This window comes from Odontomachus brunneus, unplaced genomic scaffold (genome assembly GCF_010583005.1).
Source record: "Odontomachus brunneus isolate Ranch 3 - 2012 unplaced genomic scaffold, Obru_v1 Obru_scaffold_039, whole genome shotgun sequence".
In the NCBI taxonomy this organism is placed as follows: domain Eukaryota; kingdom Metazoa; phylum Arthropoda; class Insecta; order Hymenoptera; family Formicidae; genus Odontomachus; species Odontomachus brunneus.
The window spans coordinates 2,151,340-2,168,639 of record NW_022639489.1 but is presented as its reverse complement, the minus strand read 5'-3'; the positions used below and the strand labels follow the sequence as shown (position 1 = coordinate 2,168,639).

The following is a 17,300-nucleotide window of genomic DNA, read 5'->3' as shown; positions in this document are numbered from 1 at the left end:
ATTATGTTCGTATTTTGATTATTACAAAACAAAATATACAGTAGCGGAAATTAATACGTAGAAGAAAGTTGCCTCTGTCATGTTTATACAGTCAGTCGCAACAATTAGTTGCCTGAGAAGTTATAATTTTGAAATACTAAAATATAGGACATCTAACCCCGGTCTATTCTACAGTCATGAGGACAATCATGAGGATAATCATGAGCCATGCTTCAAAACGGAGAAACACAAATTGTGAGCCAAAAATCGAAATATTAACCCGTTCACTGTCGCGTTGATTTTTGTCAATTGTATTGGGTTGTAATAAGCAATTTCAGGTTTTTCAGATAAAATGAAATGATTTTATTTTTGATGTTATCATTTTACGAAAAACAATGCACGCGAAGAGCGGCAGGAAATCATAAATCAAACTGCGCGCACATTTTGTTATAAAATTATAACAACGTAGAAATACAAACGATCCATTTTGTTTGGAAATTTCAAAATTACTTATCGACCCAATATAAGAATGTAATTGATGATTGAATTATTAAATATATGGTAAATAATTAGTTAAACTATTAAAACTCTTTCAGACATGCATTCAAGGAAAAATTGAAAAACGAAAATATAGTGAGATAAAAGCACCAATATTTGGATACTTTATCTTTAAATATCTAAGCTTTCGACGTGGAATATATGTATTATATTGGATATATATAAAATCCGAACATGTGTGTGTTACATACGAATGTTTCAATTTACAACATAAAATATATACACATATATTGAATATATACATATATATTCTATCCAAAATAAACTCTATATATTCTATCTAAAGTAAACTCTATAAAGTTTAAATATATTCGTATTTAAAGACCAAAACAATAAATATGTCCAGAATTAGATATATGTCCAGATATTAGATTGATGACGTCAAAACGAGAAAAACTATATTCAAAATTTCTGCGAACCACAGTTAAATGAAAAGATACATCATTAAGATGAATAATTTGCAATTTGTTCTATACACTTATGAAATGCTCCCGATGCTCTTCTTTTGCCGCAATAACTTATTACATAACCGCAAAATAAATGTGACAAATTGCTTCGTTTTGACAGAAAATCTGCTATGTGATTCAGCGCCGAATATGACCGAATAACTACTTCTACGCATTAAATATCCCAATAAGCATGATATTCGGAATATTTCCACATTTTCACAATTGTATCACATGTAATATGCATGCACTACACTCACAAGGGACACTACTCAAGTGTGACACGCCATTTTTCTTGAAACTCAACACGCACATAGCATATGACATGACATTTCATATGTGATACTTTATATCGGCCCGTTTTTTAATTTGCACAATTATTTAGACGATTGTTTATGGGTTTTGAACTTATGGATTTCAGGTTTACGGGTTTATGGGTTTTCCAGTTATGGATTTTGAATGCATGAGTTTACGTGTTTACAGTTTTTAGGTTTATGTGCTTTAGATTTACATGTTATGGGCTTATAAATATCAGTTTTTACGTACATCGCCATTTCGAGTTTTGTTTAAACAATCGTCTAAATAATTGTGTAAAAAACGGGCCGATATAAAATTGTTTATGGGTTTTGGACTTATGGATTTCAGGTTTACGGGTTTATGGGTTTTCCAGTTATGGATTTTGAATGCATGAGTTTACGTGCTTACAGTTTTTAGGTTTATGTGCTTTAGATTTACATGTTATGTTATAAATATCAGTTTTTACGTACATCGCCATTTCGAGTTTTGTTTAAACAATCGTCTAAATAATTGTGTAAAAAACGGGCCGATATAAAGTATCAAATATGAAATGTCATGTCGTATGTTATGTACATGCTGAGTTTCAAGAAAAATGGCGTGTCACACTTGGGTATTGTCAGTAATAACGCTGCAGTTCGCAGGAAAAAATTGGTCGTCTGTTTACATCATTAGGTCTGTTCGTTTTCGATGAACTTTGCACACTGGTGCAAAAAGTTAGAGAGAGATAAGTAGCAGTACTTTCTTTCGCTCCAACTTATTGCAATAGTCTGCATTTTGTGAATCTAATGATTCATCATTTTGCCCTTTACAATTATGTCGTCACCATTAATGCAGAGTTCTCGGCTGACTGATTAGGAGCCTTAAATAAATGTAGATTAGCTTGATCTTTTACCTCATTTCATCGGCTCTTTATTGAACATATATTAAAGTTTCAAGTGTAATTAATTATACTTCGAAATTACTAAGTAATTATACTTTAAACGCAATTTAATGAGACGCGGTAATATCATAGTGCCAGTCACCGGTGATCGTCACAGTATTCAACATGCTAACGAAGTTTAACGATAACATGGTCGATTAAAGGGCGCTTTAAAGTAAGGGAGATTGAGGCTAAATGGCACATTTTCAGAATTTCAAAATTACAACTTGTCAGACAACTAATTGTGAGAATTGACTATACATACATGACAGATACAATATTCTTTTATATTTTATGCCCGCAACAATCCTGTGAGTCGTATATTTTCTTTTGTAATAAGTGGCCAACTTTATCTCATTCGCCCATATGCTTTCAATTATTTTACGAATGAAAATTACTTTGATATGGTTTCAATGATTTTATGAATAAAAATTGCTTTTATTTCCCGAAATAGTCTATCGTACATTTGCAGAAAGCTTCATTTTAACTTATAAAAATAAATAAAATAAATAAACGTTTGCCCTAATCTGTCAAACAGTGATCTTCCTGCTGAAAAAATCAATATAACTATCATGTGCAGAGCAAAATCGTTGATACTCGAAGTCGTGTCTGTGTAAAAAGCATTTTACGAAAAAAAATAAGCAAATTTTAGTTTTCTAAGTTTTAGGAATCTTTTAGAGTTAGCTATTTTTATTTATGTTTTTTTAGTAAAAGTACAAGATAATAAAAATACAAGATTGGCGTTTTTATGTTCATTTTATCATTTATATAAGATCTATTAAAAATTCTATAGTACATGGCTCTTACTTGTTTTACTCTTACTATTTTCCATTTTACAATTTTATAAATGTACATAATTACGTACATTCAGAAAATCGTACTTTTGGACGATCAATTTTATCCGAGCCACAAAATTCTTCATCAGAGGTGTTCTTTCAAATTATTTGATGAGAAAAGGACTAACTGTAATATTATTCTGACTTCACTGAAATTCAGGAAAAAGTTATTGTCTAAGACGAATATTTCGCGATGTTTGTTGCGTTCCTCTCGCGCCACAAATACATGAACAAAGCGCATGGCTGACGTAACTGCTGGGCCAACCAGACTGGGCCTCCCCTACGGATTTGGAAGCAAGCGAAGATTTCTGTACGCGACAAAGTCGTGGGTGGCGTAGGTGGCGCGATGCGCGTGTCACATTAGATACGATAAAAATGAGTATCTGGAACGTGTGCGGGATATACGGCGGGAAGGAGCCGCAGCAGCGCATTTATCTCGATAGAGCCGGTATCGAGCCCTCCTCCATCTCCCTCCCTTTCTCTCTTTCTCTACGTGTCACGGTTAAGCGCGTTATTTTTCCCGCGTCATTGTCGGCCGAATTGGCCGGGAAATATGCGCGGTGTCGCAAGAACCCAAGGGGAAAAATGCGGGCGAGCCCGCGCGCGATACGTTATCACGGCCGGCTGCATCCCCGCGATATCGCGCTGGCGTTAGATGGACGCGACGTTCGGCGCGTTATCGGTATCTCGCAATCCATCGAGAGGGTGCGTAAGTACGATCGCGTGAGCCGACACCGCCAAGGGAGGGACGTGAACGCGTCGCCCTCTCGGGTGCGCCATGAGACTGAATTTTCGTTGCCTTTCTGCGAAAATGGCAAGGAGAGGATGGCAAGTGGAGGGGAAAATTACCGAGCGAACGTCGCTCCACCTGCCCTACCTGTGCGAGCGTGCTATCGCGGCTCCGTATCGCGCGGAAAAGCTCGAGCCGGTATGGAGATAATCGCAATTTTCTCGATCGGCTGGCACGTGAATGCCAGGCGTAATAGCGGCGGGTAACTAGGCCACGTAAATCGGTGGTTGTGAGAACGAGAAAAAAGGAAAAAAAAGGAAAGGAGAAAGGGGATGAAAGAGATGTATACCGCGCGAGGCGAGCGAGGGTGCGAGCGACCCCGTCGCTGTTCCCAAACGCCCGCCAATAAATGCACGGCTAAAGCTCGCGTTAAAACGATGATTAAAGCCCCGACACGGGGTGCGCCCGCGTGGCGTGCGCACGCTGGGATTTTCGCGGTTATTGCGGTTATTAAACGCGCATGGAATCGAGGTCACAGTGCGTGCGTGCGCGGCCCAGCGAACGAAAAAGCGAGTCTTCCCCGGCGCGCATTCCGCTTAATATCGCAGACGGAAATGGCATTATCCTCGCCGAGTCGAAATTTTTATGCTACTTTGGCGCTCTTAAGGATAATTTACGCCTACTTAGACGGTTTATAGCCTAGGTTAAAACCTAGTTTGATACTTATTAACTTCTCTTTTGAAATTTTAACTCTACTCCGACAATAAATTTATCCCATGGTCCTAATCAGGTTGATCATAACTGGATGTCGGGTCATTTTAAGGTTATAATCTTGCAAAAAGCGAGAGTCTTCCTTACTCGATTTTTATCAGTATATTACTAGGTTTACCATAGTAAGGATAATCTTGCGAATGCCTAGTTAGGACCTTATACATTTCAGGTATATCTGATGACAAATTCTAGTCGGGACCTTGTCAAAATTTTGACGCTTTGACGCTCTTAAAAATAGTTTGCGTCTACTTAGATAATTCACAACTTAGATGAAATCTATTTTGACGATATTGATACTCATTAATTTCTCTTTTAAACCTTTAATTCTACCTTGTCAAAATTTTGACGCTACTTTAACGCTCTTAAAAATAGTTTGAGTCTACTTAGATAATGCACAACCTAAGTGAAACCTATTTTGACGATATTGATACTCATTAATTTCTCTTTTGAACCTTTAATTCTACCTTGTCAAAATTTTGACGCTACTTTAACGCTCTTAAAAATAGTTTGAGTCTACTTAGATAATGCACAACCTAAGTGAAACCTATTTTGACGATATTGATACTCATTAATTTCTCTTTTGAACCTTTAATTCTACCTTGTCAAAATTTTGACGCTACTTTAACGCTCTTAAAAATAGTTTGAGTCTACTTAGATAATGCACAACCTAAGTGAAACCTATTTTGACGATATTGATACTCATTAATTTCTCTTTTGAACCTTTAATTCTACCTTGTCAAAATTTTGACGCTACTTTAACGCTCTTAAAAATAGTTTGAGTCTACTTAAATAATGCACAACCTAGGTGAAACCTATTTTGACGATATTGACACTCATTTCCGAGTCGAAATTTTGACCCTATGTTAAACTTTGAATTCTATAAAATACATATATTCTATGTAGGAGCTAAAGCTTCAATAGAGGTTCGCAACTGAACCTACTTTCCTAAGATCCTACTATTATACAACCTACTTTGACATTAAAGAAAGCGAAAGCGGAAATTTCAGACATCATCAAGACATCATCAGGAAAATAAGAGTAAATTATATCATTAGAATTAAACCTACTTTGCTATCTTAGCTCCTACCGCGGTGTAGATTCAAGGTTCAACATAGGGTCAAAATTTCGACTCGGGCCCTGCTGCTAGATATAAGAGGAAATTAGAATTATTATTCTACAAAACAACAGCATGTGAATGGGTCTCTCCCGAGTCGAAATTTTGACCCTATGTTGAACCTTGAATTCTACACCGCAGTAGGAGCTAAGATAGCAAAGTAGGTTTAATTCTAATGATAGAATTTACTCCTACTTTGACTTTGATGATGTCTGAAATTTTCGCTTTCGCTTTCTTTAGCGTCAAAGTAGGTTGTATAATAGTAAGATCTTAGGAAGTAAAGTAGGTTTAGTTGCGAACCTATATTGAAGCTATTTAGTTCCCACATAGAATATATGTATTTTATAGAATTTAAGGTTAACATAGAGTCAAAATTTTGACTCGGAAATAAGTGTCAATATCGTCAAAATAGGTTTCACCTAGGTTGTAGATTACTTAAGTAGGCTCAAACTATTTTTAAAAGCGTCAAAGTAGCGTTAAAATTTTGACAAGGTAGAGTTAAAAGTTTAAGAGAGAAGTTAATGAGTATCAATATGGTCAAAGTAGGTTTTACCTAGGCTATAAATCGTCTAAATAGGCGCAAACTATCCTTAAGAGCGTCAAAGTAGCATCAAAATTTCGACACGGGCTCTTTCTCTCTTTCTTACGGGTCGCGCAAAAATGAAACGCGAGTCTACCTTCGTTCCCTTCGTGGTCGTCGTAGGCGTGCTGGCAAGTCGCGAATGGCTTTTTTAATAATAGGGTTATAAGCGCGGGATATAAAGCGAAGCGATACGGATCGAATGAAACGCAACGAGACTGTGTAAAACGTTTAATAACGCATAAAAGTCCGTCTTTAGCGGATGCGAACCGAGCGAAGTTCAAGTATCATCTGGCCGGGTTTAAAGCGCGGTCGCGTTTATTACGACGATAAATACAAACGCGAATGCGTTCCCGCATTGAAGATATCGAAGGGATCTACTTGAGATCCAGTCTGATTCCCCAAAATAATTGTGGGCTCTGGTTAGATGTTTTAAATATGCAATTCTAAGGATCGCATCAATAGTTGTCACTCGAAACTGGTCTTATGCGAGATACTCAGATTTTTACACTGAGTTAGATCCAAATTGTTCCACTGAATTATATAATGTATGTGACATTATATCTGTAATCGCGATTCGACCGGGAAACTCTCATCTCTCGTCTCTGAACTCAAGTCTGAGTATCTCATTTCGAGAGGAGTTTCGAATGACGACTATTAGACCCATACTAATAGTTATTACTTGAAACTTGCCTTGAGCATAAGATATTCGGATCTGAGTATAAAGTCAGATGACAGTTCTTTAACAGAAGCGCGATTAAATGTCGTATATAGGATGATCTGTCCAGTAAATGAATATTTAAGACTTGTAAATGAACACTTAAGCGCCAAACTCCAATGACTTCGAACAGGCCAGGTTGAACTTCTGCGGCGCAACTTTTTGAGATGATCACACAACTTGTGAGTTATCTCTAGTTACTCATATATACTATAAGTGCGTCATATACCATAATGTTACAATAAATATTGCAAACTGTTAATTCACTGTGATTTATTCATTTTCACTGAGTGTTCGATTACTGGACGGGTCATCTGTCATAACTCAACTGAAAAATTTGTATTTAACTCTGAATAAAGACCTCAGAGCTTCGCATGAGACAAATTTTAGACGGTATATATTCATACGAGCTTAAATGGGAAATCCAGAGCTAATATTTTTTCTGGTTCTCATTTTATATTAAAATTAAACAAAACATATGTTGGCTTTCTAAACTGCATTATTCAGAGAAAAACACTCCAAGTGTTTCAAAAGTAAATATTTTTTATTTCTTACTCTGTTTGATACAATAACTGGTATAAAAATAAGATTTTTCCTATTTGATATCATAAAAGTATATCAAAATATCGTAAAAATATCGTAGAAAGATCGTAAAAAGATCGCGATTTGCCAAAATATGTCTGTTCCGATAGGCAGAGAAGTCTATTTTTGGAATAATGATAGGATTCCTAATTCAAATTGTTGTGAGAGAGAGGGAGAGAGAAAGCCAATTTGGAGAAAACTTTGGAGATACTCTAATCTAAATATCTCCTCTTCCCGCAAGAAAATCTTACACAAAATTTCTGTTTTTCAAACGTTTTAAAATCTTTCTGAAATTCTTTTTGGTTTTTGGAGAGAAGAAAAAAGGAGAGAAAGAAAGAGGAAGGCGAGAAGGAGAGAGATAGAGAGAGAGTTAGAGAGAGACAGAGAGACACAGCAGAAGCTGGCGCGGTGTCTCGCGGAAAAGTGTATCGATCGCGGAAAATTGTCCGATACTAGGTCAGCCTGTGAGTATTTGCGAGCCCCTCATCCTCCTCCTCGTCCTCCACTTTTCCCCGCGGCCCCTCGCCGCGCGGCGTCGTTATAACGTTTACGATGCAGCCGGCGGACGGCGACGCATTATGACTGGTATGACGGGAGATCGCGAGCGTGATGCACGACGCCGTTTCCCGCATGCGGCAGGCGCCGAGGACGACGCCGTCGTCGTCCCCGCTTCTCCGCGGCGAGGATTCGAGGCGCGAGATTAAAGCGAGATTGAACGTCGCCGGGGAGCTCAGATGTCGACGGGGATGTCTCGGAGGAAATAAGGAGGCGACGACACTCGGCAGACGCGTTGTTGTTACGCAGGTGTGTTTTGTGCTAAACGCGCGCGCGCGCGCGCGCTCACTAGCTCTCTGCGCGCTTTTTCACGCCGGCGGAATCTCATTTGCCTAATGCGCGATGCATATTCCACGGGAGAGCGGAGGATGCGGCTCGGTCGGACGAATTACGGCAGAGCTATGCGCGTCCGATATTAAGTGCCCCGCGAATTTAGATCCCCCGGTATCTCCGCCCCCGCGGGGATAAATGGCGCGACGTATAGCGCGTACACGGGATTCGCGTGCGGCCGCCGCGAACTGCGAACGTAATCCGCCGACGGGGAGCATACATGGTGTACGATACGTGGGTAACTGCAAACTGGAACTTACGCGAACCCCGTGAACACGGCGAACGCTCGCCGAATGTCTCCGTTGGTTCCGCGAACATAACGCGCCACGATGTTTGTATGCGTGTGTGTGTTTCGAGTGTGGGTCGGTCGTTTTACGATCTCGTAACTTATCCGACACCAGGTTATACACGTGGTCCGTGGGAGCTTAGCGAGAGGATCACGAGGTCGATATTACGGTCCCATGTTATCGCCCGAATCTCGACTTTCGTTGCGCCCGTTGCTACTGCCGGCTACAGAGTCGCTAGCGTGGCTTCTCTTGCGGTGTTACGATCATTGCAAAGCATAAATATGACATCTTGCTGATGCTGCGGAATCTTCGTGACAGTCGCGCGACGCAGGATCGCGTAGATCTCCGTAAAGAAAATTTCATGGGATTAAATTAAGATCAAGTCCGATACCGCAAAAGAATTATGGTGTCATAATGAATGTTTCAAATATGTGATTCTAAATGAAAAACCCAAAGTGATCCTATCCTTTCTGGTCTACGTTTTATATTGGAATTGAATAAAATACATATTAATTTTTCCAAATAATTATATTTTATTCAATAAAATATTCAAAATAAATACTGATTTAAATTATCCAAAGTAAATACATATTAAGAAATATTATTTCTTCGATTTTTTATTCTACTGAATATATAATAGTTGAAAAATGGGAATCTCTCTTTGATATCGTAAAAATATGCCGACGTTACTGATCGAGAAAAAGTGTGAGTTGCCTTAGTAGAGGAGATCGGGGCTAGTTGTCCCAAAGTGGGATTTTCAATTGATGCAATAGTAGGATAAACAATTTTAGAAATTTGACTATTCTGATCGAAATGCATCATCTGTCTTGGAAAATCTCGGAAAATCTTGAGAAATTTCTATGCGGATTACTTGTCTGCGCGAGTCGAAGTTACCGCGGTTTGTCTTCTCTTGCTCGACAGTCCCACTTTTGTCCCTTGGAGGCCCCGTAATTACAGTACGTGCGCACGAAAGGACCTTGTGTTGCACGTAAATTCCGCTGTAACAACACCGCGCGCGCGCCATAACTAACGAGGCGGCGAACTTAATCCGAGTCGCGAATTATTAAACAGGAAATAATTTCTTATTACGGCGGGAAACAAGGCGCGGCACACGAGTAAAAGGCTCACGCGCGGCGGCAGGCGCGAATGAAAAATTCAGCGCCGCGGAAAACACACATTTTCGACCTCGGCATCGGGACAGGATGGCCTTTTAACCGCGTACAAATTTTTAAAGCAAGAGCAAAAACTCTCCGCAACCTCCACGTGGACATGCTCGCGTCTTACTAATTAATACGTACGATGGTTCAACGCTTTGAGAGAAGGATAATGAATTAAAGAAAGAATTAATTTTGCCCAATAAGTGGTCAATAAGGGAAGATACTCTCTTAAAGTGAATCAGACACTGATATCAGTTATAATATAGCATTGAGCAGTTTCAATACTATACTTATAACTGCAAATCAATGTATATACGAAAAAAAATAATTTTGCTCTTTTAGCAAAAGCATAGTTGGTACTGCATATTCGTAGTGACATCAAAAAAATTTAGTTGACGTAACTAATTTTATAAATTATTCGTTATTAGAGCAGAAGTAGTTTCGTTGCCAGAATAAAACAAATTTGTTGAGTGTATTTGTCCTAAGAATCACGTTAATTTGCTATTGATGCAAAATAATGTGTTCTTAGCAAATTTATTTGCTATCACAGCAAAACTGCAACTACTTATATAAATTCATTGTAGTTCTTATAGCGAAATAATTTGTAGATTCAACAAATAATGATTAGTACTCTTAACAAATCTTGTTACTGTCCATATAATAACGAAAAGATTTTAGACCAGCAGAAAATTTGTTGGGCCAGAAAATTATTTTTCTCCGTATATTCACTGCTTTCAATGATGTTTCACTGATTTACTTTAAGAGAGTAATAACAGCGAAAGGTGACTGATACCTCACGTACAATTAATGTTAAGGAAATGTCTCAGCGCGCGCGATACATCGTTGATATTTTTGCCGTCCCACAAGAAATTATTATGCGCTCTCAACATCTTTGCCTGCTTTTTGGTCAAAATTAATTCCTGTTGAATGAATATCTCAGTATCTTGATACGCTTTTGTTTAGAGACAGAAAGGAATAAGAAGGAGAACTACTTACATTCCTGTTTAAATGTGAAGTATTCCGTGAGATGACGGCACTCGTGGTTACCTCTGAGGAGGAAGAGTGTGGTCGGATGGCACAGTTTCAGCGCCCACAGGTACAATACGCACTGAAACAAAAAACACGAGAGGGTGGGCGTTAACCGGGGTCGTTCACGACACGGTCGTAATGTCAGTGCCGTTCCCGCAACCTGCTCTCTTAAAGTGAATCAGTGGAACATCACTGAAAGCAGTAAATATACACTGATTTGCAGCTATAAGTATAGCACTGAAACTGCTCAGTACTATACTTATAACTGATGTCAGTGACAATTAACTGATTCACTTTAAAAGGACTGGAGGGTCAGATTGCCTGAAAATCGTGCTTGTTCTTTCACAATTTTTTATTACAAACTGAATGAATATGCGAAAGTGTTATTTTGACATGTATTTATACAACATATAAAGAGGAGAAAAATATAATTTTGATGATCAGATACTCAATATAAGTGTACGGTACGTGCAGTTAAAATATATTTCGTTTTTCTTTTTAAGATCGTTATTTTGCAGTAATATCTTGACTCTCGGTAGTTCAATTAAGCTGAATTTTAGGTAGAAAATTTCCGTAAGCTTGTCGTTATCGTGTAAACCACTGTAATAGAAATTAAGTAAAAGTTAATAAAATTAGAAATATCTTAATGAAACATTATTAAATTTTCAGTTCTTTTATAGTAAAAAAATTAATATTTCAAAAATTAAATATTTTCACGAGTTTTTGTCAGTGGTTCACACGATAACGATAAGCTTTCGGAAATTTTCTAAAATTCAGCTTAATTGAACCACTGAGAGTCAAGATATTACTGCAAAATGACGATCTTGAAAAGAAAAACAAAATATATTTTAATTGCATGTACCATACACTTATATTGAGTATTCGATCATCAAAATTATATTTTTCTTCTCTTTATGTTGTATAAATACACGTTAAAATAATACTTTTGCACATTCATTCAATTTGTCATAAAAAATTATGAAAGAACAAGCACGATTTCCAGGCAATCTGACTTTCCAGTCCCCTTAAGAGAGTGCGGCGTGACGTGTCAGCACTGCTCGCAATACCGATCTCTCTCGCGATCGCTATTGCCTTGCGACGACACATCTCAGAATAAAATGCTTTCAAAATTCAAGAGCATGTATACGCTCGGAAACTCCTCGGGAGACTCCCGACTTCCCCAGCTCTTTCAAAGCCGCGAGAAGTTAAAGCGTTAATAAATAGTTCATCAACGGAACGAAATGTCAAAGTGTACGTTTTTCTCGGCAGCCGATTGATACACGTTCCATCAAAGCGCTTTTATCATATGACTGCAACTTCGATGAACTGATGACGATAAATAAACAAGAGACGTCTCAATGCAAACTCTCGATATAAAAAGAATATGTACGCGAAGTATATAAATTAAATTAAGTAAGGAGGTGTTGTGTACGGAAAAATGATATAGCTTGGTCACAGACATTTGATCTTGTCTAGCTTGATTCCCACTGGGGAAAGCTGACGGGAAGTGAAGCATAGTAAGGACTGATGCGTAAATGTTTTGCTGTACGACGAAAATAACATGTCTATGGGCAGTGGAGGGGGAACATAGCTGTTCTCTATATTTTGTCTTCAAATTTCTCACATAAGAAGGTCTATTGCGCCATCATTCACACGAATGCTTACTTTGTTTGTGTACGTCTTAGAATATATTGACGCAGCAAACCCTCTCAAAGATACTGCTTCAGTTGCAAATGTCACGGTTCCAACGTGAGTTGGTATCAAGCGCAGAGATATAGAGATAAACTGCGCATTCTTATGAATCGGCTGAAGACAGGAGTAAAGGACAGAGATATACTGAGTAAAGCACTATCTCTGTCTCACAGTACTGTAAGAAACAGAGAGAGTGAAACCTAGTGAAGGAAAAAAAGGACGTGCCATGACATTGACCGTGTGATCGCTTTTCTTCCTTTGTTCTTTCCATCAGCTAGACAATTAGACAAGGATAGCATCTTATTCTCTATTGTTTCCTACTAATACTGATTCCAGCTCTCCAATGGAAATGCGCAGTCTATGGATATAAAGCCGAGTATATCCGAAGAAGCCGCGGTACCCGAAGTACTATAATTTTCCCTTTATATCGCTAACTACACAGAGAGAAAAATTATCTTAAGATCAATAAACATTTCTTTGATGAGTGCTATCAACATATTTATTTAAATCTAAATTCTCTTTATTTAAATCAAATACTGTTTACCTGATTTAAGTAAACAATATTTGGTTTAAATAAAGAAAATTTAGATTTAAATAAATATGTTAATGGCAGCCATAAAAGAAATATTTGTTGATTTTAAGATAATTTTTCTCTCAATGTAGACCTTCCTCTCGCAGGAAGGTTTCGTCCAAAAATATTTTTATGCTGATGGTGCAAACGAAAATATGACGATGGAGTGGACTAGGTTGGAAGGAGAGGGTAGGGTGACAAGTCGTCAAAGGCAAAATCGCACAAGCCGCAAGTAGTCCACGATTGCGACGCGACGGGTATCGAGATTCTCCAATTAAATCGAGAGAATCCACCGAGATCTCCGTCTGAGCCAGCTCCAATCGCTCAAAGATCCATAGCCACGGGTTTCATCGGTATTCTGCCGCTTTAATTGCAGAACTTCCATTGACATGCAGCCGAGAGAGTGGCAGGTCATCGCGCGCGCGTTCGGACCACCTCGAGATATCCTTCGCAATTCAACGCGCCGTTAATTGTATCGACGAGTGAAAGACGTCCGAATCTGAAATCACGACTCTTCGGTTGCAACGATGGCCATTAATAAGTGCCGGCGAAACGCGCGTTGTAAAGGTGAACCTTTTGGCAACGGAGATTGCGAACGGCCTTCTGCGGCCTTCCGTCGCTCGTGTCATCCGGCGAATATGAATCGGGTGGCGAAAGCCGGCGCATTTGGCTTGTGTTTCACCCGCGCGGACTATGAAAACGTATTGCGTAGCCGCGGGGGACTATAAATAATGTATATATACACACACGCGTCGTGTGCCGAGAGCATCGTAGTGCGAAGATACTCGGAAAACACGGCGAGTTCGAGAATAGGCGAGAAACAAGTGAGATCAATAGGTAGACTCGTGCAGGGTGTCTGGCAATTCAAGGCGAAACGGGTCAAGCTGAACAGGGAAGTCATGTGCAATTTTGCAAATTTCGAAACAGTTATTAAGGAATCAACTGCAATTCTTTCAGAAGTCATCTTTCTTTAGACATGCCTACAAAGTTCGTTCACAGAGAAGACGCAAAGTGAATTACCAAAGTGGTATGTACACTTAAAGGATTGATGTAATATATTTCTCTCATAAGTGCAATTTGGAAAAAGTCTATTCATTCAAGTAGTGTAGCAATTTAAAAGATTGCAGAGTTGCCATCACCGATTACCTCATGCCGTGGTAATTATGAAAGCTTACTTGGACATAAAACGTTTCATTTTGTCTAAAGAATCTACTATCACTTGTATACACAGACTGAGTCTTTGAGAAGCAGCAAAGACTTGATTAGAAAAGGATGTCCTGTTATTACAGGTATTCGATCTTTTTCTAGCTTGGCTTTTACTGAGGAAAGCTAGACGAAGATAGCATGTCTGTGAACAATGGAAGGGCGATATAGCAATCGCTTAACCTTATCTTCAAACCTCTTGTAAGAAGGCGCAGTCAATGTAAACAGGGTATTTAAAGTACAACCATCTTGTGCAGGTAAGACGGGTCAAACTCCGAACAGGGAAATTATGTACTATATTGCAAACTTCGCAATAGTTATTAAGGAATTAATCAAACAATATGAGCGCTTGAGCGCACGGGAAGTGGTAGGACGGACACACAAGAGGCAGCGAAGACTTGATTAGAAAAGAATGTTCTGTTACTGCAGCCATTCGATCTTTTAACTTGACTCCTGGAAAAAACTAGACGAAGACGGCATGTCTGCAGACAGTGGAAGGGCAATATAGCAATCGCTCAATCTTATCTTCAAACCTCTCATAAGAAAGCGCAGTCAATGTATACAGGGTGCTTGAAAATTTAAGGTACAGCCATCTTGTGCGAGTAAAACGGGTCAAAACGAATACAGGAAAGTCATATGCTATCTTGCTAAACTTCGCAATAGCTACTGAGGAATCAGTCAAACAATATGAGCGATTGAGCGCACGGAAAGCGATAGAACTGACTCTGTGAACACACAACAGGCAGCGGAGACTTGATTAGAAAAGAATGTCCTGTTACTGCAGGCAGTTACTTGATCTTTCTCTAGCTCGATTTCTACTGAAAAAAAGCTAGATGAAGATAGCATGCCTGTGGATAATGTAGCAATCCTTCGATCTTGTTTTCAAGCCTCTCATAAAAATGCGCAGTTTACTCTCCTAAAACGAATCAGTAAAATATCACTGAAAACAGTAAATATACACTGATTTGCAGTTATAAATATAGCACTGAAACTGCTCAGTGTTATCCTTATAACTGATATCAGTGATTATTCACTGATTCACTTTAAGAGTACGTAAATCTATGGGAAATAGGTTGAGGGAGAGATTATTTTCACGAAGCTATACAGAGAAAAGTACAGAGAGTGAGGTCTCGACAAACGCTTGAACTTCAACTCTTTCTCCAGAGCAGCCCGACCTGGATGTTGCCGGCGCCTGTAAAGGCGCGTTACGCGCGAATGCATCACTAATTAATATTATTCGTTGTAACGTACGGGCCACTGACCCGCATTAAATTGGCCGGTCGGTTGCTAACGAACGGACGGCGGATTTCCCGCGAATTGTGTCCGCGCTAATTAGCTCGCTCGCGACTGCGGCCGTAATGACGACTCCATTAGCCGCACGCGCGCGAAAGTAGAAGGGGCAGGGCGCGATTTTCATCGGTCCTTTTGCACGCGGCCAACGTTTGCCCCGCGCTCCGCTGTGTGCCCGCGGCTGTTTAATAATTACGGCTGGCACGGCAGTTTTAAACGGGCTCAATTATGCACGGACAATGCGGATTAAAGCGTTTGCAAACGCGTCGCGTCGTCCTCGTCGACGATTCTCTTTCTTCCTCTCTATCTACGCCCGTGAAGGGGGTGGCTTCAGCTTCGACAGAGCACGTCGAAATATTGTGAGCATTCCAAAACAGATATCTATTGGGTTGTGCAATAAGTAATTACGCATTTTTCAGGCAAAATGAAACGTTTGTATTTTTATGTCGTTATGATTTTGGGCCGTAATATACGCGCAGTTTTGATCTATGATCTTCTGCCATCCTTTACACGCATTCCCAGGTAGATTTTTGTGACCACGACGATATGAGACAATCGATGAAATTCTACAATTTTTCAAATCGCTAGATTATTTTACTTTATTGACTAGATTTTTCTAAATTGTATTTATAGGGCAAATATATTGAATTAACTTCTAAGGCCTAGTATATATTTTTTGAGACTATTTTATAAAGAAGAAAATTTTACTCGAACGATGCCTGAATTTTAAAGAGTGAAATCAATCATTACATTTTCATTAAAATACATTAAAATACATTCCTTTTTACATTAATGCAGTTACAAATTTAGTAAAAGTTATACTCAAATTTTCACATTAGAGAGAGTCCACATTTTATATTTTATTACCAGCAAATTTTGATAATCTTCTTCGTATTTTTATTTCGTTATTTTGTATGCTAAATATGAGTTTTGCATAAACTATTTACAAGAGACGCAATCTTTAAAAATTAACAAATAAAATTGCTGTTAAATTTACACCTACCTGAGTAGTTTTACAAAATTACAACAACATAAAAATACAATCGCATTTCCACAAAAAATCCGACATTACTTATTACACAACCCAATATTTTCTCAATTTACACATTCAGAGATTTAAACGTAGCTGAAAAACGACCAAACGAACGTTTCTTCCTCCAAGGTGATACGCGCAATGCTGTTTCCTTTATTTTACCATGTAATCGCGATTGTTCCTTCCTCCCTCATCGAGAAATAGGGCGCTTTTCCCATTCTGCCGCGACTGCATAAGCCTTGCAGAGATCTAATCTGTAAGAAAAATCCGGGGAAATATTTCACCGTGGGCGCGGAGACTCCCATGAGATGAGACAGATATGACCGCGCGGTGGAAGCTGCTGGAACAGAACGTTTAACCTTCGTCGTGCATCGAGCGATATCGTTGTGGAACCCACCTATATCGTGGCGCCGAGCTAAGGGGAAAGGAAATGTCACGCACGATAATGGGACTTTTATCTCCCACACACACGGAACGCTCGGAAGGAAGATCAGTCGTCGGCGACGCGGAATTCGCTTTCCGCAGCGTCGACACACGTTTTTGCGATTTTGCGCGGCGATAAACCTCCGTGCCTCTCTCTCTCTCTCTCTCTCTCTCTCTCTCTCTCTCTCTCTCTCTCTCTC

The 17,300-nt window shown here is 39.1% G+C and overlaps 1 protein-coding gene across 5 annotated transcripts in view; it reads right to left on the bottom strand.

Annotated features, from left to right (window-relative positions):
• LOC116844145 (serine/threonine-protein phosphatase 2B catalytic subunit 2-like) overlaps positions 1–17,300 on the bottom strand; it is a 299,053-nt gene that overhangs the window by 85,775 nt on the left and 195,978 nt on the right. For all 5 annotated transcript variants that reach the window (XM_032815314.1, XM_032815310.1, XM_032815311.1 and 2 more), the window contains exon 4: positions 10,856–10,967. In XM_032815314.1, coding sequence (XP_032671205.1) covers positions 10,856–10,967 — 112 coding nt within the window. The remainder of the gene's footprint in view (positions 1–10,855; positions 10,968–17,300) is intronic.